At 38.9% G+C, this 23,922-nt stretch overlaps 1 protein-coding gene across 1 annotated transcript in view; it reads left to right on the top strand.

The window, feature by feature from the left end:
- Positions 1–802: 802 nt before the first annotated feature.
- Positions 803–23,922, top strand: part of MTPN (myotrophin) — a 71,075-nt gene continuing 47,955 nt past the window's right edge. Inside the window, exon 1 of the mRNA XM_043871939.1 lies at positions 803–1,169. Within this exon, the coding sequence (XP_043727874.1) occupies positions 1,098–1,169 (72 nt within the window). The 5' untranslated portion in view covers positions 803–1,097. The remainder of the gene's footprint in view (positions 1,170–23,922) is intronic.

The following is a 23,922-nucleotide window of genomic DNA, read 5'->3' as shown; positions in this document are numbered from 1 at the left end:
AGTGTTGTAGAAGACTCTTGAGAGTCCCTTGGACTGCAAGGAGATCCAACCAGTCAATCCTAAAGGAAATCAGTCCTCAATACTCATTCAGGAAGGACTGATGCTGAAGCTGAAACTCCAGTACTTTGGCCACCTGATGCAAAGACCTGATTCATTGAAAAAGACCCTGATGCTGGGAAAAATTGAAGACAGGAGGGGAAGGGGACGACAGACGGTGAGATGGTTGGATGGCATCACCGTCTCAATGGACATGAGTTTGAATAAGCTCCGGGAGTTGGTGGTAGACAGGGAGGCCTGGCGTGCTGCAATCCATAGAGTCGCAGAGTCCGACGCGACTGAGCAACTGAACTGAACCTTTTTTTCTTTTTAAAGTGTATTCTCTGTGCCTAGCAGAGTCTGACATGTAGTAGGAGCCCAAGGATGCTCGATAGTGGAGGAAGGAAACGAAAGATCAAGGAAGGGAAGGAAGGCGAAAAGGAGGGAAGGAGGGAAAAGAAAAGGGCAGGAATTCAAATCAGACATTTCTCCTGAACACTTAGAAGGTGAGCAGGGTGCGCTCCGACATTGCGAATTGTTTTTTTAAGTTTTTCCCATTCACGCCGCACAGTTCCTCCACTAGCGCTCTGGCCCTTCTCAACCTCCAGCCCAGTTTTCTGGCCTCGCAGACACGCCCACTGCTCCCCGACCAGCGTTGTCCGGACGGCTCACTCACTGCGTCTGCGCACGCGGAGCCCTCCACCGCGGGCTTTCGGGGCGGGGTCCCGAGCAGGGCGTTTCGCCGCGGGGAAGAGGAAGAGGAAGTTGGGGGACGGTCCTAGCCGGGAGTGAACCGGAAGTGCAAGCGCTCCTGCTTCTCCTCGGCCAGGCGGAACCTACTCTGCTGGGCCCGGTGGCCGCAAAAAAAAAAACAACTTTTCTTTCTCCCGCCCTAACGGTCGCCGCGGCCAACTGCCTCGCCCGCCTGGCCGCCTACCCTGCCTTCTTTTCTGTGCGGCTACCGCGCGGCCCTGTGTCCCTCTCGCCCGGCGGTATCCGCTTGCCGCTGCCACCGCCTCCTCGTCTTGCTGTCCGGCCAGCCGGCCCGCCCCGCTGCAGTGATGTGCGACAAGGAGTTCATGTGGGCCCTGAAAAACGGAGACCTGGATGAGGTGAAAGACTATGTGGCCAAGGTAGGTGGGGGAATGAGTGGAGTCGGCGAGAGCACGGAGGTGGGATGGAGAGGAGGCTGAGGAAGCGGGGGCGACCTCCTGGGTGGAGGTGGCGCGGAGAGAGTGGGAGGCCGGGAGCGTCTAAAGCCGAAAACTGGGTCCACAGAAAACGGTCGCGTTCTGGGTCAAATAACTGCCGTGGTGACACAGAGCCTTGCCTTCCTGGTTTCTCGGGGGTTGGGGAGAGTGGGTGACCAGCTCTTCTAGAGTCGCTTATGAGCACTGAGGACTTGAGTTCGGCCTTCTTCGACGCCAACATTACTTCCAGCCTTCCTTTGGATGAGGTAATTCTCCATCTTGGACCTGCCCACTACTGAATGAAGTAACTTAAGTGATTAGAATCAGAGTAACATTTTCTATGTAACTTTGGGCCTGTTATGAATTTAAAGTGTTCCTTGACCGTGAAAGGAAAAAAAAAAGAGTACCGAAAATAGCAATAGTTAAAATGCTGAAACTTGGTGTCACTTCACTGTGAACTCTCAACTTTGGGTGTGGCCTCTTTCCTCTCCCCCGCTGCAATGAATAACTTAATTTGCTTCCAGTGGTCAGGTTGTCGGTTAGCATCTGGGAGTGTTTAAGATACTTGAGCAGTTTTCAAACCAGCGGGTTAACTTCAGTGATTCCATCTTTCTCCTAGATTCCATCAGAAGTGCTTACATGTGTAATAAAAAAGTAATGTAGTTTAGTCATGGTACATTTAGAGGGAAAATCATGATGAAGAAAGCTAATCTCAAACCTAAACCCAAATGTGAATCCCCGTTGTGATGGAGTGGTAAACTTAAAATTCCAATGGCCTGCCTTTGGGCCCTGAAATTATGCCTTGTGTAATTATGAGAGAATTTACGTGTGATTCTAGTATGGTGATGATCTAAAAAGAAATCTTCCAAAATAAATAAGACTTTATTACATAAATACGGAGCACATTTTGTTTCTAAAATGTATAACTTTGTGACATGATCATGGAGGGCATCTTGCTCAACTTCTAAAAGCTTGAGAATCTGATCCAGCTTCTAGTTCTTCAAAGGCTGTGACCACTGGTATATGATACTGTGTTTCTGCTTCACAGTGGAGTGTTAGAAGCAAGTAAGCAAAAGCAGAGTTTCTTAAAACTTACGGGATTGTGCAGGGCAAGCTACTGTTAGTTTTTACTCTGTTTAGTACCATTACAATCTAGACTTTCCACATGCAGATTATCTTCTTAGTCCTTTGAGATGGATTTTTAGGATACAGTTAACTGCCTTCAGCTAGTGGGAGTCTGAAACCAGTCTTTTCGGATGTTTCAATGTAAGGTTAAAGGAAAGAAATTACTTGAAAAACTCTTCATGGTATGATTCCAGTGGTGAGACACTGCATGCAGTACTCTGGAAGTGAGTGGGCTCTTGTTTTTCTGTTAATGGTGGCACCTAGTTTATTTGATATTCTTGAGATTTGAAAAGTTAAGGACTGAGTTTGCAGCTACAAAAATAACATAGTGTCTTTACATAGTGTCTTCCTGTTACATTATCCTTGTGAGTCTTGTGAAGTAAATCGTTTTATTAGTCCCATTTTACAGATAAGATTACTGAGATACAGGGTGCATAAGGAAAAAAAAAAAATCTAGTTACAGAGATAACAAATGAAGGCAGAACTAAACTGATGACTCCCAGACTTAGACTCTTTCACTGCTCCTTGCAGTCTCACAATCTAAACTGTAATAGTGAAAATTTATGATACCAAAATCTCTAGCAGGACATTTCCAAGGTCCATATCCAGGCAAATTATGCACAGTTTTCAATCACACAAAAACATTGGTGTAAAAATAAGTGCCATTAACAATGGATTAATTTATTTTCAGTTTTTAAGTTAGGTCATTCTGTTCTGTTTAATTTTGATTTTTCCCTAATACGACCATACTGCCTACACTCATTAACAAAAAAGATATGCATAAGAGGGAAGGATAGACATCAAAAGAAAGTATTAAGAACTGATTTATCCAAAAAAGTAATTCTTTGAACAGATGATGGAGCTTTCTCTTTTCTTAGTTTTTATCGAGTAAAAACTAAGACACTGTTGAGTCTCTTAAAATATCTTTTGTTTTGTTAATGAAAAATGATAAAAAACAAAACAGCCAAAAACTAGCCCTCCATTTTTAACTGACTGAGCTCTCCTCTTGTGCCTTTTTGTATTGCAAGTCCTCCTAACATGGTTTCTTCCACCCAGCCTCCATCTTCCCTGCTTATTCATTGATTCACCTTTTTCATCTGGTGGGCAGTCATTATTATTTTCTAAGTTTATGTGATCTACATTTATCTGAGTTGTGTACAAAGAAAGTACATAAAGAAACACGTCTTGTTGTCTAGTTTTCCTTCTAAGGGATGAGAATCTTTAAAATACTCTCCTGAGTACACCTGTGAAGCTCTCTCACATTGTTAACATATAAGAATGGACCTGTAGATGAAGCGGTTTAGTATTTTTCCGTAAAATAAAAGCAATAATTGTACTTTTTTTTACTGACTTCTGACTTCTGTACAGAAGTGTGGAGTATGGATAGGCATAAATTGTTGGCTTGGGGTGAATTCTTGAATTCTGAAAAATAAATTCAAAATTCCAAAACCATTGAAAATTACATGTTCCTAAATGAAAAAAGCAACATATAAAGAAAAACAGATTATTCCACGTTACATGCTTATCTGAATCATCATTAAAACAGTATCTGAAGCAGTTTGGTTTCTTGACTGACCTAAACACTATATTTACTTAATTCTTCCATTTTTATTGGGCACTGTTCAGGCCCCCAACACTTTGCTAATCTTGGCATGATAGTGATGCTCAGAAAACTTAAACATTAATGTTCAGCTGACCTCTGGAAAAAGCATTCATACTTACAAGGTAGCATGTAGATTAAAAGTAACGTCACATATAACAGTTTGTTCAATTGGAAAACAACTGAAAAACACGAAGTAGGATGTTCATCGGCAATGGTAGTAGTATTCACCGTTTTCAATCTGTGTGATTCATATGAATGTCTTATTTTTGCCTTCCATTTCTGCCTTTATGTTAATTTCTCCCATTGGAGTTAATTCGACCTTCATTTGAGCTCCAGACTTAGTAAATAACTGCGTTCAGATAAATCCTGAATGTTTCTATTTTTCTTGTCCACCTTCCGACTAATGACTTCATGACCCAACCATTTGCCCAAACTAGAAATTGGGGAATTTCCCCAACTTTTGGAGTTTAAGGAAATCAAGACTACCTTATTTCTTAGTTCCTTTCTCTTAACATCACTACTTTAAATTAATTGCTACTTAACCACCTGGACTGTATTTGCCTTGACTGTCATTTGTGTCTCTTCCCTGGTCAGCTGGAACATCTCAGCTGGAGGAACCTCTATGTAATAGGAATCTGAGCGTCTTTTTCAGCTCACCTCCTTCATTACCCTTATACTTTCGTGATTCCCCATTATTTATTTTTAAAAGGGCCAACTCCTCCTTGGTTTGGCATCCCAGTTCATGAAGATCTGGCCTATGCTGGCCTTTTTAAACGCTCCTCTCTACACGTGCTCTGTTCCACACCTCACCAAGGTGTTTCTTACTTGTGTATTTTCTTCACCTGTGATCTTTCATCCTTCTTGACCCAGTCAGCTCACCTCAGTCCCTAAGTCCTACCTGCTGAACTGTTTATCCTCTTAGCTTAACTATCACCTCCTCCAGAAAGGCATTTTGACTTCAGATGGAGGGCTGCTGCTTCTACTGTTTCACTTACCAGATTGCTATGATTTTGTTTGTGTGTCTGTCTGTAATTAAAGGCTGTGAGCCTCTGGAGGATAGATACATATATCCTTTTTCATCTTTGTATCTCCAGTATGGTGCCAAGGAATTTCACACATTAAAAGCATATGTTCCAAATAAGAAATCCTTTATATTTGTAAGTAACTTCACTGTAGTTTTAACATCCTGCATTAGTTATGTAATAATAATTATCATCGACAGGATGACTTACTTTGGCAGGTACTGGAAAGTACTCTGTAAGATTTTTACCTCAATTTTCATTTGCCTTTTACCACAGCATTTCAGTATAGGTAATTGCATTCCCATTTTAAAGATGAGGAAATGGAAGCTAAAGAGAAGTAACTTAAGATCACAAAATAAGTAACATACCTGGGATTTAAACACAGAGCTGTCTCTACAGCCCATATTTTTTTCACCAGATCGATTTGCCATGAAATGGTTATCTGGCTTCTTAGCTCACAGTAACTTAGCGTGAGCACATTAAGAAGATGAGAAAGGGGCTTGCAAAAGGCAAGCACAAGTTATTTGATTGTGAATAAGGATATAGTAAAATGGCTATAGTTTTTAAAAATGTTAACTGTTTACTTTTAAAATTGTTACATTTGGAAATAATTAGCATGGAGACTTCTCTATAAACTTTAAGCCTTGTCGGGTGCTATCTTAAAGTGTTCCTAAGGAAACTGATTGATAGCTTGTGGAAACGTGTGTGCATGCACGTGCGCATGTTCAGTTGTGTCCGACTTTGCAACCCCATGGACTGTAGCCCGCCGGGCTCCTCTGTCCATGGAATTTTCCAGGCAAGAATACTGGAGTAGGTTGCCATTTCCTACTCCAGGGGATTTTCCTGACCAGGGATCTAACCTGCGTCTCTTGCATTTCCCGCATTGGCAGGCAGATTCTTTACTGCTGTGCCACCTGTGAAGCCCTTGTAGTCATACATAATCTTATCATTTATATTAGTAATTATCCTGTAGAAAAAGTTAAGTTGTGTCTGTTTGCTTTAAGAAGAAACAAAAATTAACTGAGGTATTGAGATTTCTATTCAGAATGGTTTAAACAAATGACAATTTTTTCAAAAAGTATGTTCTTAAAACTTTATTTGAATACTGTGAAGCCATGTAGAAGTGTAACTGCTTTTATTTATCACACCAACCCATGAACATAGTTAATTTGTTAACCCAATATTAGCGATTTTAGAGATGAAGAAACAAAGCCAAAGGTTAAACAACTTGCCCAAGGTCGTAGAGCTCTTGAGTAACAAAGCTGAGATTTTAAGTCAGTCTCTCTGACGTAAAAGCTCTTGTTATGTAAGCATAACATTGACTTTCATTTTTCAATAATGCTGGATAATTCAGGGATGCTATATTATTGAGTATAATTAAGTATTAAAAATAATCACAGCAAGATGGTAATTATCCATTGAGACTACTTGGAGGTGAGCTTTGGGTTTAGTTTTGAGACTCCCGCTCTCAGGTGAAGGTTTGTGGGTTGTATGGATAAGTAGTTACCTTAGAATCTCCAGCAGGTCTGATATATGTACTCTTGTTTACCGGTGCTTCTGTTTCACTTGCTGTGAAACACTAGACATCAGGTCTCTCTCTAACTTCTCTTTCTCTGTGGTTTTCTTTCCCCTTCCAGCCCCTTTCTAGTTACACCTGCCTTTGACATTCTGATAGGTTGAAAAGCAACAATTGTTCATCTTGTGAGAGAAAAGGATCTCTTGAACCTGAGAAAAAGTATCAACTCTAATCTTTAGAAATTGCATGACTTATTGGGATCACTTTTCACTTTCCTAATAGGCAGTTGAAAACAGGTCCTGATTCAGATTATCTTGCATATATCAGTTTTACATAGTTTCCTCTTTTTTGTTTCTTTTTTAAATTACCAGTTTCTTTCTTGTAAAAATTTGTCACTGTGTTTAGGCCCTTTCTGCAGCAGGGCTTGTGACCCAAACAGAAAGCCAGTAGGTCAGCTTGTGTAAAAAGGTGCCCTCAGTAGATACAGAATAGTTTAGATACTTTTCTGTGTGTCTCTTACTTTGAATTGAAAATGAGAATATCTTTTTTACATTGCAAGAGGAGTGTTTACTCATATGTACATCAGCTATTTGTCATGTTTTGCTTTGAGATTCTAAACATCAAAAACTAGGGCAAACAAGTAAAAGTGTAATAAAGCTGATTTAAATTTTAAAATAACATTCTTATTATTTAAGAGATGAAGCTGTATTGATACAATCATCAGTTCAGTTGCTCAGTCATGTCTGACTCTGCAGCCCCCTGGACTGCAGCAAGCCAGGCCTTCCTGTTAATAAAATGCAACAAAGTACCCCTTGCCCATTATCCCTACTGGAGTGCTTTTTTATTTAAAATACAGATTTTATTAGGTTTTTTTTAAGACAGAGAAGTATAAAAAAAAGATGAAATTTGGTCTGTAATTCTACTCTCTAGATAATTACTGTTAACTTTAAAAAGTGAAATTAACTCAGGTACAGATTAGAAAATACAGCATCTGTGGCTCTCTGTGCTAGTACCTGTGAACAAAGTTAGCCGTTCTTAACAGGTTCACATAAGTAATTCCAGAAAAACATTGGAAAAACCCACTTACTCCTCTTATTTCCCCACTTAAAAAAATTTCTATGCACACTTCTGCACTTTGCTTTTTTTAAATTCCTTAATAATTTATCTTAGGTTCCACATTACATTTATTCATCCCTGCTTTTTAAGTGGTACATATTATTCCACTTTATGGATATACCATAATTTAACTGATGCTCCATAATAAACATCTTTTTCTGGCTCACGTTACTGTGATTACCTTTATATATATATAGATATATGTATGTATGTGTATATACACCGTGACAGTTTCTGAGGCCATAGCTCTATGACCTTCCTGATGAGTTTTATCAACTTAGACACAAGTCAGTAGCACATGAGACTGACCATTCCCTAATGACATTGCATTTTTGCTGTTTGAATAGGTGATTTGCATTTCTTTAATGAGGAAATGAAACATCAGAACTTTTAGCATTTGTATTCATTTCCTCAGATTTCTTGTTTATACCTTTCTTTGATTTTTCTAGTAGGTAATTGGTCTGATTTTTTTAAATTGATTTGTATGAGCCCTTTATAAATTGTTAGTTTTTTATCATACGTTTTGCAAGTATTTTTCCCGGTTTGTCTCTTGCCTTTATCTTTTTTTGTTGTTTTACAGCAGTCTTTACTTTTTATGTGATTGAATTTGTTGCTTTTTCCCCTTTTTGTGACTTGGATTTTGTGTACTATTTGAAGAGACTGTTTCTGCTCTATCAGATTATGAGTAAAGTTGGTCTTTTTTTCTTTTTCAGAACTTCTGTTTTTCTTTTTTTTTCTGTTTTAGACATGTGATCATTTCTGTTAATTATCTTACAGGAAGGTATGAAATGGGAATATAGTTGGTGTATTTTTTTTAAGACAATTTTCACATTTATTGTAATTCCTCTTTGCCTGCTAATCTGAACTATTATCTTTGTCATAAAGAGAATTCCAATGTTTCTTGCTCTTTTTCTATCCATAGTAAGCGATTTTAATGGTAGCTTCATAATATGTTTTAGTATGGGATAGAGCCATCTTCTCTCTTATATTCCCTTTAGAATTACTGCAATAGAATTTCTTTAAGAATTCTTCCTTTTTTTCTGTCATTTTAAGGAAACTGAGCATTTTTGGAACCGACCTTACCTTTAACCTATATGGCTTCATAAACATTGCATTTTCTTTTTCCCCGAATGCTTGCAGCTTGTGATCTGAAGACATGCTGCTTTAGATTTTAATTCTTAATGAAGTATCTCAAAGTAGGAAGGTATGGTACAGCATGGCAGTATTCTGTATCAAAGTATTTAGAACAGCAAAGTTCTGCTTAGGTAATCAAATCACAGCTGAATTGATAATTGAAGTGAAGTGAAGTTGCTCAGTCGCATCCGACTCTTTGCAACCCCATGGACTGGAGCCTACTAGGATCCTCAGTCCATGGGATTTTTAATTTGATAAATAAGAATTACTTTATATTACTACATCCAGGCTACCTGTAGTAAGAAATGTGACTGAAAGTAATTTTTATGCAGCTTGACTTACTTTTTTAGTCCACAAGACACTAATATGGGTGTAGAGGACCTGTGGTCAATGAAATCAACGAGAGAAGAAACAAAAATTTAAGCTGACCTGAGAGAATGAAGAGACAGAGGCACATTACCTTCAAGTTCCCCAGACCTGTACAATAACTACTGTATGTAAATATAACCTTGAGCTTCAGGAAAAGTTAAGATTTGATCTAACTTGATTTGAATGAGTTAGTTAACTGCTTAGAGCTTGAAATTCCTGAATTGGAGAAAATGGAGATAATGATACCTACTTAATATACGTAAACTGTAAACTATTTTCCCTGGAATACAGTGAGTGCCAATAAATGTAAACCATTGTTATTAATAATGATAACCTAACATTTGTTTAGAAGCAAAACTACTTAAAGGTCATCTAGGCTACCTTCCTCATTTTGTAAATGAGGAAAAGTTAGATATGAAAGGACTTGACTCAGATTATACTGCTAATTAGGATTAGGACTTCAGTTCACTTTTCTGACCCGAACAGGTGCCTGTTGCACTGCATTGCACTGTTTTCTAATGAAGTGCTTTATATAGCTATTACCACTGTTCTATTATTTTTTTTGTTCCACTCTATTTGCTTGGTAAATTTCTGCTTATTTTTAAAGTTTTTGTTTTGCATAACATTTCCTGTGTTATTAATCTCTCGTTTATGCCAGTGTAGTATGCTAATAATATAGAGCTTTCTTGTTGTATTATGTTTTAGTGTAGAATTGCTTAAACTTAAGACTTATGGGCTTTGGGCTTGACTAACAAGTCATTGGATTTGAGTTTGAAAAACTGTAAGTGGCGTAAGAAACTCTTGCTCTATGGAATATATCTCTTAAGTTTTGAATGTTCCAAGAGTTTTGTCTTAATGAATGGTTAAAAAAGCAAAGGTGCCAGGTATAGGAGTGTATCACTTGTTATTATTTAAATATTTGACTAATGCCTTTCAAACTGAGAACACAGAGACTCCCTCTCAAAATATTTCTGCAAGTCTCGATATAATTTACAGTGTTTGTAGAGAGGCATTTGTTTTCTTGGGGGTGGACCTTGCAGCCTTTGAGCCCCTTCCTGCTTTTGAAGAGTTCCCTGCTATTTATATGGCTTCCCTGGTGGCTCAGAGGGTGAAGCAGTCTGCCTGCAGTGTGGGAGAGCTGGATTCGATCCCTGAGTCGGGAAGATCTCCTGGAGAAGGAAATGGCAACCCACTCCAGTGTTCTTGCCTGAAGAATCCCATGGACAGAGGAGCCTGGTGTAGATTATAGTCCATGGGGTCACAGAGTCAGACACGACTGAACGACTTCACTTTCTTTTCTGCTATTTATATATAGTATGAATCTTGGTGAAATGCAAGGCCCAACTCCCACTGCACAAGCAGAAAAGGACAAATAAATTGCTTTCTCTTGCCCAAAGTTTAGGAAATGGGCCCATAACCCAAACATGGCTAATTGGATGCTTTTATCTGGAGCCGATACTCAGACACAGGAAGAGACAGTGTCTGCAGTAAAGCATCCAGTTTCCAAAAGGAGAAGTAGTGCCTGTTGTGGCATCTCTTCTCTGCCCAGGTGGTTTGTGTCACAGATTCTGATTTTGATTTCTTCTCTTTAAGCCTCCTCACTTGGTTCCTACCCATTTATTGAGTGTGGTTCTTCAAATGTCTCACCAATTCTCAGAGCTGCTTTTAATATCTGTACATTTGTGTTGATCACTGTAAATTGGTTTCTGTTGCTTGCAGTTAAGAACCCTATATTAATGTTTACCTGCCTGTCTGCCCTGTTGTGCTGTATAGTTTTTGAAGTTAGAACTTATCTTTGTATTTCCAGTATTCGTCACATCTCTTACCCACCTGTAGTTTACTTAAATTTGAGTTGAAGTATCTCCAGAAATTGACCCTTCCTTAGTTTTTTCCCAAAGCTTTTTTTTTTTTACATATTCCTCTTTAAAACATATGTTCTTAGTGTAAATAATATTTCATTTCCTCACTTAAACAAAGCTCAGTTTCAAACTACTCTGTTCACCTTTTCCATATTATTATAATAGTTATGAAAAACAATAATAATGATAGCAGTTATATATAGCAGGTATAAAACAACTTCCACTTATAACCTCTCATGACAATCATTTTAGAATTTCATTAAGTATTTTCAAATTCTTAATTTCATTACAGCATTATTTACAATAGCCAAGATATGGAAGCAGCCTAAGCATCCATCAGTAGATGAATAAAGAAGCGTGTGCCATGTGTATATACGATGGAATATTACTCAGCCATAAAAAGAGAATGAAATAATATAATTTGGAGCAATATGGATTGACCTAGAGATTATCATATTAAGTGAAGTAAGTCAGAGAAAGACAAATACTGAATAGTTTCACTTATATGTGGAATCTAAAAAGCAAAATAAGTGAACAAAACCTAACAAATAAGATGCATAGATAACAGAGAACAAATAGGTGGTTGCCAGAGGGAAGGAGAGTGGGAGAGATGAGTGAAATAGGAGATGAAGAGTTATAATCTACCAGTTACAAAATAAATGTGTCACAGGAATGAAATGTACAGTGTAGTGAATATAGTTAATATGGTAATAACTTTATATGGTGACAGATGGTAACTATACTTACCATGGGTATTATTTTGAAATCTTAGAAGTATGGTATCACTATGTTGTGCACCTGGAACTAACATAGTGTTATATGTAGGTCATTTATATTTCAGTTAAAAAATAAGATTACATATATGAAAAGAGCTTTTAGTAACAGCATTTGAAAATATCATTACTGAGAAAAACACTCAAATCTGTAAATAAGTCTTAAATGTGTTTCCGTTTTCAGTTCATTTCAGTTGCTCAGTTCTGTTCAACTCTTTGCAACCCCATGGACTGCAGCCCACCAGCCTCCCTGTCCATCGCCAACTCCTGGAGTTTACTCAAACTCATGTCCATTGACTTGGTGATGCCATCCAACCATCTCATCCTCTGTCGTCTCCTTTTCCTCCCACCTTCAGTCTTTCCCAGCATCAGGGTCTTTTCAAATGAGTCAGTTCTTTGTATTAGGTGGCCAAAGTATTGGAGTTTCAGCTTCAGCATCAGTCCTTCCAGTGACTATTCAGGACTCATTTCTTTTAGGATGCACTGGTTGGATCTTCTTGCAGTCCAGGGGACTCTCAAGAGTCTTCTTCAACACCACAGTTCAAAAGCATCAATTCTTTGGTGCTCAGCTTTCTTTGTGGTCCAACTCTCACATCCATACATGACCACTGGAAAAACCATAGCCTTGACTACACCAACCTTTGTTGGCAAAGTAATATCTCTGCTTTTTAATATGCTGTCTAGGTTGGTCATAACTGTTCTTCCAAGGAACAAGCGTCTTTTAATTTCATGGCTGCAATCACCATTGATTTTGGAGCCCCCCAAAATAAAGTCTTCACTGTCTCCATTGTTTCCCCATCTATTTGCCACGAAGGGATGGGACCAAATGCCATGATCTTAGTTTTCTAAATGTTGAGTTTTAAGCCAGCTTTTTCACTCTCCTCTTTCACTTTCATCGAGAGGCTCTTTAGTTCTTTTTCACTTTCTCCCATAAGGGTGGTGTCATCTGCATATCTGAGGTTATTGATATTTCTCCCGGCAGTCTTGATTCCAACTTGTGCTTCGTCCAACCCAGCACAGAACAGCATATGTACTCTGCGTATAAGTTAAATAAGCAGGGTGACAATATACAGCCTTGACATACTCCTTTCCTGATTTGGAACCAGTCTGTTGTTCCATGTCCAGTTCTAACTGTTGCTTCCTGACCTGCATACAGGTTTCTCAAGAGGCAGGTCAGGTGGTCTGGTATTCCCATCTCTTTCAGAATTTTCCACAGTTTATTGTGATCTCACACAGTCGAAGGCTTTGGCATAGTCAATAAAGCAGAAATAGATGTTTTTCTGGAACTCTCTTTTTCAGTGATCCAACAGATGTTGGCAATTTGATCTCTGGTTTCTCTGCCTTTTCTAAAACCAGCTTGAACATCTGAAAGTTCACAGTTAATGTATTGCTGAAGCCTGGCTTGGAGAATTTGAGCATTACTTTACTAGCATGTGAGATGAGTGTAATTGTGCGGTAGTTTGAGCATTCTTTGGCTTTGCCTTTCTTTGGGATTGGAATGAAAACTGACCTTTTCCAGTCCTGTGGACACTGCTGCATTTTCCAAATTTGCTGGCATATTGATTGCAGCACTTTCACAGCATCATCTTGTAGAATTTGAAATAGCTCCACTGGAATTCCATCACCTCCACTAGCTTTGTTCATAGTGATGCTTCCTAAGGCCCACTTGACTTCACATTCCAGGATGTCTGGCTCTAGGTGAGTGAGCACACCATTGTGATTATCTGGGTCGGGAAGATCTTTTGTATAGTTCTTCTGTGTATTCTTGTCACCTCTTCTTAATATCTTGTTTCTGTTAGGTCCATATCATTTCTGTCCTTTATTGAGCCCATCTTTACACGAAATGTTTCCTCTGATTTTCTTGAAGAGATCTCTAGTCTTTCCCATTCTGTTGTTTTCTTCTATTTCTCTTCACTGATCACTGAGGAAGGCTTTCTTATCTCTCCTGGCTGTTCTTTGGAACTCTGCATTCAAATGGGAATATCTTTCCTTTTCTCCTTTGCTTTTTGCTTCTCTTCTTTTCACAGCTATATGTAAGGCCTCCTCAGACAGCCATTTTGGTTTTTTGCATTTCTTTTTCTTGGGGATGGTCTTGATCCCTGTCTCCTGTACAGTGTCACAAACCTCCATCCATAGTTCATCAGGCACTCTATCAGATCTAGTCCCTTCAATCTTTTTCCTCACTTCCACTGTATAATTGTAAGGAATTTGGTTTAGGCTATACCTGAATGGTCTAGTGGTTTTCCCTACTTCAGTTTAAGTCTGAATTTAGCAGTAAGGAGTTCATGATCTGAGCCACAGTCAGCTCCCGGTCTTGTTTTTGCTGACTGTATAGAGCTTCTGCACATTCGGCTGGAAAGAATATAATCAGTCTGATTTCAGTGTTGACCATCTGGTGATGTCCATGTGTAGAGTCTTCTCTTGTGTTGTTGGAAGAGGGTGTTTGCTATGACCAGTGTGTTCTCTTGGCAAAACTCTATTAGCCTTTGCCCTGCTTCATTCTGTACTCCAAGGCCAAATTTGCCTGTTACCTAAGGTGTTTCTTGACTTCCTACTTTTGCATTCCAGTCGCTTATGATGAAAAGGACATCTTTTTTGGGTGTTAGCTCTAGAAGGTCTTGTAGGTCTTAGAACCATTCAAGTTCAGCTTCTTCAGCATTACTGGTCGGGGCACAGACTTTGGATTACCATGATATTGAATGGTTTGCCTTGGAAACAAACAGAGATCATTCTGTCGTTTTTGAGATTGCATCAAGTACTGCATTTCGGACTCTTGTTTACTATGATGGCTACTCCATTTCTTCAAAGGGATTCCTGCCCACAGTAGTAGATATAATGGTCATCTGAGTTAAATTCACCCATTCCAGTCCATTTTAGTTCACTGAGTCCTAAAATGTTGACATTCACTCTTGCCATTTACCTTCATTCATGGAGCTAATATTCCAGGTTCCTATGCAACATTGCACTTTATAGTATTGAACCTTGATTCCATCACCAGTCATATCTACAACTGAGTGGTGTTTTTGCTTTGGGTCCATCTCTTCATTCTTTCTGGACTTATTTCTCCACTGATATCCAGTAGCATATTGGGCACCTACCAACCTGGGGAGTTCATCTTTCAGTGTCCTATCTTTGTCTTTTCATACTGTTCATGAGGTTATCAAGGTAAGAATACAAAGTGGTTTGCCATTCCCTTCTCCAGTGGACCACATTTTATCAGAACTTTCCACCATGACCTGTCTAACTTGGGTGGCCCTACACAGCATGGCTCATAGTTTCATTGAGTTAGACAAGACTGTGGTCCATGTGATTAGATTGGTTCATTTTCTGTGATTGTGGTTTTCAGTCTGTCTGCCCTCTGATGAAGAAGGATGAAGAGGCTTATGGAAGCTTCCTGGTGAGAGAGACTGACTGAGGGGGAAACTGGGTCTTGTTCTGGTGGGTGTGGCCATGCTCAGTAAATCTTTAATCCAGTTTTCTGTTGATGGGTGGGGCTGTGTTCCCTCCTTGCTATTTACCTGGGGCCAAACTGTGGTGGAGGTAATGAAGATAATGGCGACCTCCTCCAGAAGGTCCCAGACAGGCACTGCTGCACTCTGTGCCCCCAACCCTGCAGCAGGCCGCCACGACCCACACCTCTGCCAGAGACTCCTGGACGCTCACGGGCAGGTCTGGTCAGTCTCTGTGGGGTCCCTGCTCCTTTCTCCTGGGTCCTGGTGCACAAGGTTCTGTTTGTGCCCTCCAGGAGTCTACTCCCCAGTCCTGTGCAAGTTCTGGCAGCTCTGTGGTGGGGTTAATGGCGACCTCCTCCAAGAGGGCTTGTGCCGTGCCCAGGTCTGCTGCACCCAGCGCCCCTGTGCCGTGGCAGTCCACTGCTGACCCGTCCCTCCACAGGGGACACTCAAACACAGTTCTCTCTCAGTCTCTGTGGGGTCCCTGGGTCGTGGTGTACACAAGGTTTGCTTGAGCCCTCTGAGTGTCTCTGGCTGGAAAGGGGTTTGATTCTAAACGTGAATCCGCCCCTCCTACCATCTTGCTGGGGCTTCTGCTTTGCCCTTGGGCGTGGGGTATCTCCTCACGGCCCGTCCAGCACCTACCATCTGACGTGGGGTATCGCCTCACAGTGCCGCACAGCCACCGCTCCTGACCTTGGACATGGGGTATCTCCATTTTATTTACTATGTATTTATTGATAATTGCTTTAAATTGTCATTTAATCCCAGTATAACTTGTTTTTAAAAATAAATAAATTTAAAAAAATTTTAAAAACCATACAGTCTCAGTAAAAGTAAAGATAGTTTTTATGCTCATTTCTTTGTGAAAAATAAAAATCATTTTTCTTTCGTTGGTATTAGTGGACAAATATTAAAATATATACTTAATTCCGTACTTACATACTAAGTAGTACTTGTGTACTACTACTAATATAGGTAGTAGTAGTTATATACTACTTCCAATATAAAAGCATGTGGACCATCAAACCAATAAAATTGAAAGCTTTCTAATCACAAACTAAGCCCTTGGAAAACACCTTTAGTGTTATTTTTAAAACCCTCTGAAGAAGAGTAATTATACTTCTACTCTTGTTTCCAGTAGACCTAGGTTTGACTCCCAATCCACCTGTTAACTTTGACCAGACTATTTAGTTTGATCAAACCTCAACTTTCCCATCTGAAAATAGGAATTATAATAGTACCCAATTCATATGTTTTAACCATAAATTTTATCCAAAAATTTTACCCAGTTTTAAAGGAGATAGTTAAGGTAAAATTTAGCAAAGCAGTGCCTCACATACTGTAACTATATAGTAAATGTGTGCTGTTTTTGTTTTTTTACATAGACCCTTTTCTTAGTGTCTCTTTTGGCTTAGGTTTTGTAAACCTTACAGTCTCTATCACAGCTTTTCATCTCTACTATTGTTCAAAAGCAGCTGTAGATGGTATGTAAACATATGAGCGTGTCCAGTAATATCTTATTTACAAAAATAGGCAGCAGACTAGATTTTGCACATGGGACATAGTTTCTTCACTGCTGTGTAACATTCAAGTTCCAAAAATTAGGTTGTCCAATAAACTAAATTTCATTTTTCCCCCTGGAGTTTTTGAGAACTAAAATAATTAAAATATATGATCAAATATAAAACTTATTTTGGGGATCAGCCTTTCCAAAAAAATTATCTTTATGGTTTAAAGATACTGAACTATAAGGAAAAGCAAGTCATGGAAAGCCATGTGTAGATTGGGGTAAGAGAAGAGAGGCTGAATGAAATTCTCTAAAAGTACTGAGCTTTTATTGTAAATTTGAACCTTAGGCAAGGGACCTAAAATTACTCTGAAAATTAGGAATCGTTACTTATAAACATGCAAACAGAAGCTAATTTAAATCTTAAAACTGAAAGGGAATTTTACAAAGTCTTTTTGGCTATCAAAGGTCATCCATCCTCAAAAATGTGCCAGAATTCTTCTCTTTCCAGCACTAGTGCCAGTCACATGACCTGGCTTGATTTCCAACTCTAGAAGTGAAAAAAAAGGCTAGTTAGCACAGTTCTCACTGGTTCATTCACAGTTCATTCAGCCAGTATCATTTGAGACCTGCAGTGTTGGCCAGTGTATTCAGTAACTCTTTTGAGGATGAGTTTTCTTGGGTAGGTTCTGATAAGAGGGTGTATGAAAGGGAAAGTTGCTCGGTTGTGTCCGACTCTTTACGACTCAGTGGACTCATCCATGGAATTATCCAGGTCAGAATACTGGAGTGGGTAGCTGTTCCCTTCTCCAGAGGATCTGACCCAGGAATCGAACTGGGGTCTCCTGCATTGCAGGTTGATTCTTTACCAGCTGAGCTACCAGGAAAGAACAAAAAGGGTGTTTAGGACCAACAATAAATAAGGTAGATAGTTATGTAGGTTCTCAATGAATTATTTCCCTGTTTAATATATGATATATGAATAAAATTTAGCAACGGTAAAAACACTTTAAGAAAACACACAGTTGTATAAAAAGAATAAACAGCTGTAAGAGCCAAGAAGTTCTGTTTGGTTGCAGTATACAGGAGAATGAACGCTGTAGAACATCAGAGTGAGAATGGAAGGTAGTGAAATATACGCCTAGTCCTTAGGCCAGCTATGGTCCCACATAATTAATGAACATACAGATGTGTATGAAATTTAATGGTTACCTCTACCCATAGGTCTTGTCTCCGTTTTATAGTTAGGGAAATGGGAAGTAAAGTTGCCTGCAGTTGTACAACTGATAAGTGGAAGGATTGGATTTGGTCTGACTCATTCTAGCGGAGTATTCTTTCTGCATCATTTGCATTGAAATGTTTCAGAACCACATTTGAAATACATAGATGGAAAAAATTGAAGATTGAGTGTTACAGTAAATAAAGCATTGTAACCAGCTTTTGCTGGTTAGGGAAGAACAATGTAAGTTTGAACTGATTAATAGAAATCCAAGTTTTCAGACAAAAGACCCCAGATTGGAAATAAGAGGGTCCCTGTATTTCTGTTTAAAATTAATAAGCCCAAATGAGGAACAAGATAGATGCTGCTGGCTAAAATGATTAACTGAACTTTGTTTTTTGGTTTTTTTTTTTGTTTGTTTGTTTTTTAGTCTGTAAGTTTCTGGGCAGAATAACATTAATTGCTAAGAGGTTTAAAAAAATTTTCCTTTTACCTTTATATTATTACCTATGATGTTACTAGAAAACAGTGAAATAAGCAATTCTGTCAGGAATAAAAGATAGGAAGACATATATTTAAGTTGTCATTCACATATGATGGTGACAAAAAAAAAAAACAATCTTAAGAAAGTATATATCCCCCCGCTTCTCACTCAACAAATTTCTGCAGAGACTATGCCTGAAATTTTAGAATTTTTCTTTCTCTTCTCTTGCCCCCCTTCTTTCTGTCTTTTCCCCATCTCTCTTCCTATCATGGGATTATTACAGATATTGTCTTTCAGAGTGTAGACCTTTGGAACAGAACACAGGGTATTTCCCTGGCTACATAAGTTTTTGGGAATTTATTCCCGTTACAGAGCTATGAATTAGTTTATTAGTTTATTGAAAATGAAGCTACTTTTTATCATACTAATCTTTTTTCCACATTCAGTTACTGCTATAATGTTTTGGAAGGACTTTCTTAATTTTGGTAGTTTTTATTTATATAGAAATACATATTTTGTTAAATTAAAAATTTTATACCTTCAGTTCAGTTAAGTCACTTAGTCGTGTCCGACTCTTTGCAACCCAATGAACCGCAGCATACCCGGCCTCCCTGTCCATCACCAGCTGCCGGAGGCTACCCAAATCCATGTCCATCAAGTCGGTGATGCCATCCAACCATCTCATCCCCTGTCGTCCCCTTCTCCTGCCCTCAATCTTTCCCAGCATCAGGGTCTTTTCCAGTGAGTCAGCTCTTCACATCAGGTGGCCAAAGTATTGGAGTTTCAGCTTCAGCATCAGTCCTTCCAATGAACACCCAGGACCAATCTCCTTTCGGATGGACTGGTTGGATCTCCTTGCAGTCCAAGGGACTCTCAAGAGTCTTCTCCAACACCACAGTTCAAAAGCATTAATTCTTCGACGCTCAGCTTTCTTTAGAGTCCAACTCTCACATCCATACATGACTACTGGAAAAACCATAGCCACCAGTAAAAAATTCTAATACTTCACATTTTCAATTATTAGGTTGGTACAAAAGTAATTGCAGTTTTGCATTGTTGAACTTTGCTGTTTGATATTAGAATACATTTCCAAATAAATGTGGTTATGTTATACATGATTTTAATGCACATTTCTCACTTTATATTTTTGCTAATGATTTATCACTTGCTGTGTTGTTGTTCAGTCACTAAGTCGTGTGTCCAGCTCTTTGGAACCCCATGGACTGTAGCATGCCAGGCTTCCCTGTCCTTCACTGTCTCCTAGAGTTTGCTGAAACTCACGTTCATTGAATCGGTGATGCCGTCCAACCATCTCATCTTCTGTCTCCCCCTTCTCCTGCCCTCAATCTTTCCCAGCATCAGGGTCTTTTCCAGTGAGTCGGCTCTTTGCTTCAGGTGGCCAAAGTATTGGGGCTTGAGCATCAGTCCTTCCAGTGAATATTCAGGGTTGATTTCCTTTAGGATTGACTGGTTTGATCTCCCTGCAGTCCAAGGGACTCACAAGAGTCTTCTCCAGCACCACAATTTGAAAGTGTATTTTATATTTATTTTAGACTAGGGAAATAATGTTAGACAGAAAGCAAATTCGAGTGATTTTCTTATTCGAGTTCAAAATGAGCTGTAAAGCAGCAGAGATAACACCCAACATCAACAACGCATTTGGCTTAGGAACTGCTAATGAATGTATAGTTCAGTGGTGGTTCAAGAAGTTTTGCAAGGGAGACAAGAGCCTTGAAGATGAGGAAATGCAGTGATGGGCCATCAGAAGTTGACAACAACCAGTTGAGAGGATCATTGAAGCTGATCCTCTTACGGCTACAGGAGAAGTTGCAGAAGAACTCAACATTGACCACTGTACAATCATTCAGCATTTGAAGCAAATTAGAAAGGTAAAAAACTCAATAAGTGGGTGCCTCATGAGCTGACCGCAAAAAAAAAAAAAAAAAATCGTCATCTTGAAGCGTCATCTTTTCTTATTCTGTGCAAGAACAATGAAACATTTATTGATCAGATTGTGACCTGCAACCAAAAGTAGATTTTATACAACACCGGGCAACAACCAACTCAGTGGTTGGAGTGCGAAGAAGCTCCAAAGCACTTCCCAAAGCCAAATTTGCACCAAAATAGGTCATCGTCACTGTTTGGTGGTCTGCTGCCCATCTGATCCACTACAGCTTTCTGAATCCCAGTGAAACCATTACATTTGAGAAGTCTGCTCAGCAAATTGATGAGATGCACTGAAAACTGCACGCCTGCAGCCGGCATTGGTCAACAGAAAGGGCCCAGTTCTCCATGACAGCACCCAGTGACTGCATGTTGCACGACCAACAGTTCAAAAGAACTGGACTACAAGGTTTTGCCTCATTCATCATACTCACCTGACCTCTCACCAACTGACTATTACGTCTTCGAGTATCTCTACAACTTTTTTGTAGGGAAAACGCTTCCACAAATAGCAGGCGGCATAAAATGCTTTACAAGAGTTCGTTGAATTCCAAAGCATGGATTTTTATGCTCCAGGAATAAACAGACTTATTTCTCATTGGCAAAAATTTGTTGATTGTAATGGTTCCTATTTTGACTAATAAAGATGTGTTTGAGCCTAGTTATAGTGAAAGTGAAAGTCGCTCAGTCATGTCCGACTCTTTGCAACCCCATGGACTGTATAGTCCCTGGAATTCTCCAGGCCAGAATACTGAAGCGGGTAGCCGTTCCCTCCTCCAGGGTATCTTCCCAACCCAGGGATGGAACCCAGGCCTCCTGCATTGCAGGCAGATTCTTCACCAGCTGAGCCACAAGGGAAGTCCAAAACTGAATTACTTTCTCACCAGCCTGATAGAAGATACCCAACCCTAACCTGTCGCTTTTAAACCTGTTCTTCTTTCAGAGAAGAAAAGTGTGCTTTTAATAAGTAAATCAGCTATATAAAACTAATTTAAATGCCTGAAGTAGTCATTTTGGAAAGAAAAGAAAATTTGAAGATTCTGTGTAGGTATATAGATGGTATGTATGGGAACATACGGTAAGATTTGAGGCCTTAAATTATTGCAGGATTCCACTTTAAGGCTTTTTTTTGTTGGAAAGATAGATGCTTAACACTTTAACTGATTAAAAATACTTAAAAAGACTCACACATTTGCACTTAACATGTTTTCTGGCACACATTTTATTGATATCTCTTTGCCTTGTTTTAGTTCCGTGTGATGCTAATAAGTAAATTAATGAACATAAAGCCTGTAATTTGAATATATACTTTCAGAACCTTGAATAGTCCTAGGTTAAGAATCCCAGAGATGGAGATATGTAATTATTTGTTAAACTGTGTTAAAAACACAGGACTTATTTTTGTAGTTCTCTAATTCTTAAACAAGGTATATATGTTTTGTTTTTTACCATGAACAGTTTGGTTTTTTTCTTTTTGGCCAGATTCTCAGCCATTGCTGCCATTGCACTATGTCCACTACAAGTGAACTACAAGTGGTAGTACCTCTACAGGCGTTAGTGATTTTGTCAGTGAAAATAACCCTCAATTGGGAACATGTCTGAGGTGACTGATCCATTGGATTTTAGAAGGTGATCACTTTCATCAGGATCAGCCTAGTATGGATTTGTAGCTAGTAACAAAAAACTATTGTTTAAAACACATTAAAATGTTTTATGAAACTGTGTCTTCATATATTACATTTATTAAACAGGTGTTCACTAAAATGATTATTATGGGTATCATTGTTCATTATTTTGAAATGAATTCATGTTTATAATATTGAGAGTTCAGCGCATTTGATGTGAGAGAACTTTACTGTTAACTTTGTAGAAACTATGTAGAGTAAGTGCATGTTGATTTTATTTTATACTTCTCAGACTTTCTACCTTTTTGTTGTGCCATCTATTTTACTTGTATCATAAAGTTCCATATAAAGTACTTAAAGTACTGATATTATATATTTGAATCCATAGCTATGTTGTAATATATAACTCTGGTACTGTTTTACCCACTAATGTCACCAGTGCAGTAATACATGATTTTTCTTGGCAAAGTAATACCCTTAAGTAAGGACTTTTAACCTTGAGTGGCAGGGGAGAGAGGAGGACAGGAGGATCATAGGAAAGGAGAATTGATTGCATCCATCCAGTTCTCAAAAGATCTGTCATCATGACAGATACTAAATATCCAGCCTACAGACTTCTGAATTCTAAGTGGGGAAATGTAGGGTTAGCTGTAACTTGAATTACTGGGGACATTGACTCAACTATATAGGATTTAAATTTAATAGTTTTACTGCATTCTACAATCAGTCAGGTGTCTAGTATTAATTTACATGCTGTGCTCCAAAATGGTCACACCTGTGCTAATTTAACCTACTCTGTTAAGGAGCTTTTCAGGATACTGATTTCTTATGACGGTACAGTGTGTACTTATGCTTTAGAACTCAGCAACGTGTACATGTTTTAGAGATCAAAGGAAAATAAATCATTTCATTTTACCTGAAGAAAGACCTAAAAAAATTATTCAAGTGAACCGCATGCTGTGTAGTAGAGGCCTGTAGGAAGTACTGGATCTATGGTAAATATCTCCACCAAACTACAGTTTTGAGATACATTTAAAAAATTTTACCATTAAGGATAGGAAATCTGAAACTATTAACAATACATTTTTATTCCATATTAAAGCCATTTAGAAGAGTGAGGAAGGCAAAGATGGAGACAGACTGAAGGAAATTTAGTGAAAGGAAGAGTGAGCTCTAAAAAAAAACAAATAATAGGTAAACTAGACTCTTCTTGATTTACTCTGTATTTGGATTGTGGGTGTTAGAACAATTCTGATCATAAAGCTCCTTGAACTTGCCTTTTCTTCACCAGTGTACCTAAACTGTTTGCCTGACTCATAGCTGCATTTACAATGAAATAGTAACAGCAGTCCAACAGGAGAAATTTTTTTCTCTGGACCGTATGTGATTAGAATAGTAATATCCCTAGAACACAGATAAACCAAACCAGAGGCCTAATTTTTTAATTGAACTATAGTTGATTTAAAATGTGTTATTTTCAGGTAAACAGCTGAGTGATTCAGTCTTATATATATTTGTTGTTGTTCAGCCACTCAGTTGTGTCTGACTCTTTGCAACCCCATGGACTACAGCACGCCAGGCTTCACCATCTCGCGGAGCTTGCTCAAACACATGTCCATTGAGTTGATGCCATTCAACCATCTTGTCCTCTTTCTTTTCCATTATAGGTTATTAGGAGATATTGAATATAGTTCCCTATGCTATACAGTAAATCCTGTTGTTTTATATGTGGTAGAAAAAGTCAGTGTTAGTTGCTCAGTTGTGTCTCTTTGTGACCTCGTGGACTGTAGCCCACCAGGCTTCTCCATCCATGGAGTTCTCTAGGTAGGAATACTGGAGTGGGTAGCCATTCCCTTCTCCAGGTATCTTCCCAGCCCAGGGATCGAACCCAGGTCTCTCACATTGCAGGCAGATTCTTTACTGTCTGAAGCACCAGGGAAGCCCA

The sequence above is a fragment of the Cervus elaphus genome, chromosome 18, assembly GCF_910594005.1.
Source record: "Cervus elaphus chromosome 18, mCerEla1.1, whole genome shotgun sequence".
In the NCBI taxonomy this organism is placed as follows: Eukaryota; Metazoa; Chordata; class Mammalia; order Artiodactyla; family Cervidae; genus Cervus; species Cervus elaphus.
This window is presented reverse-complemented; position numbering and strand designations above follow the sequence as displayed.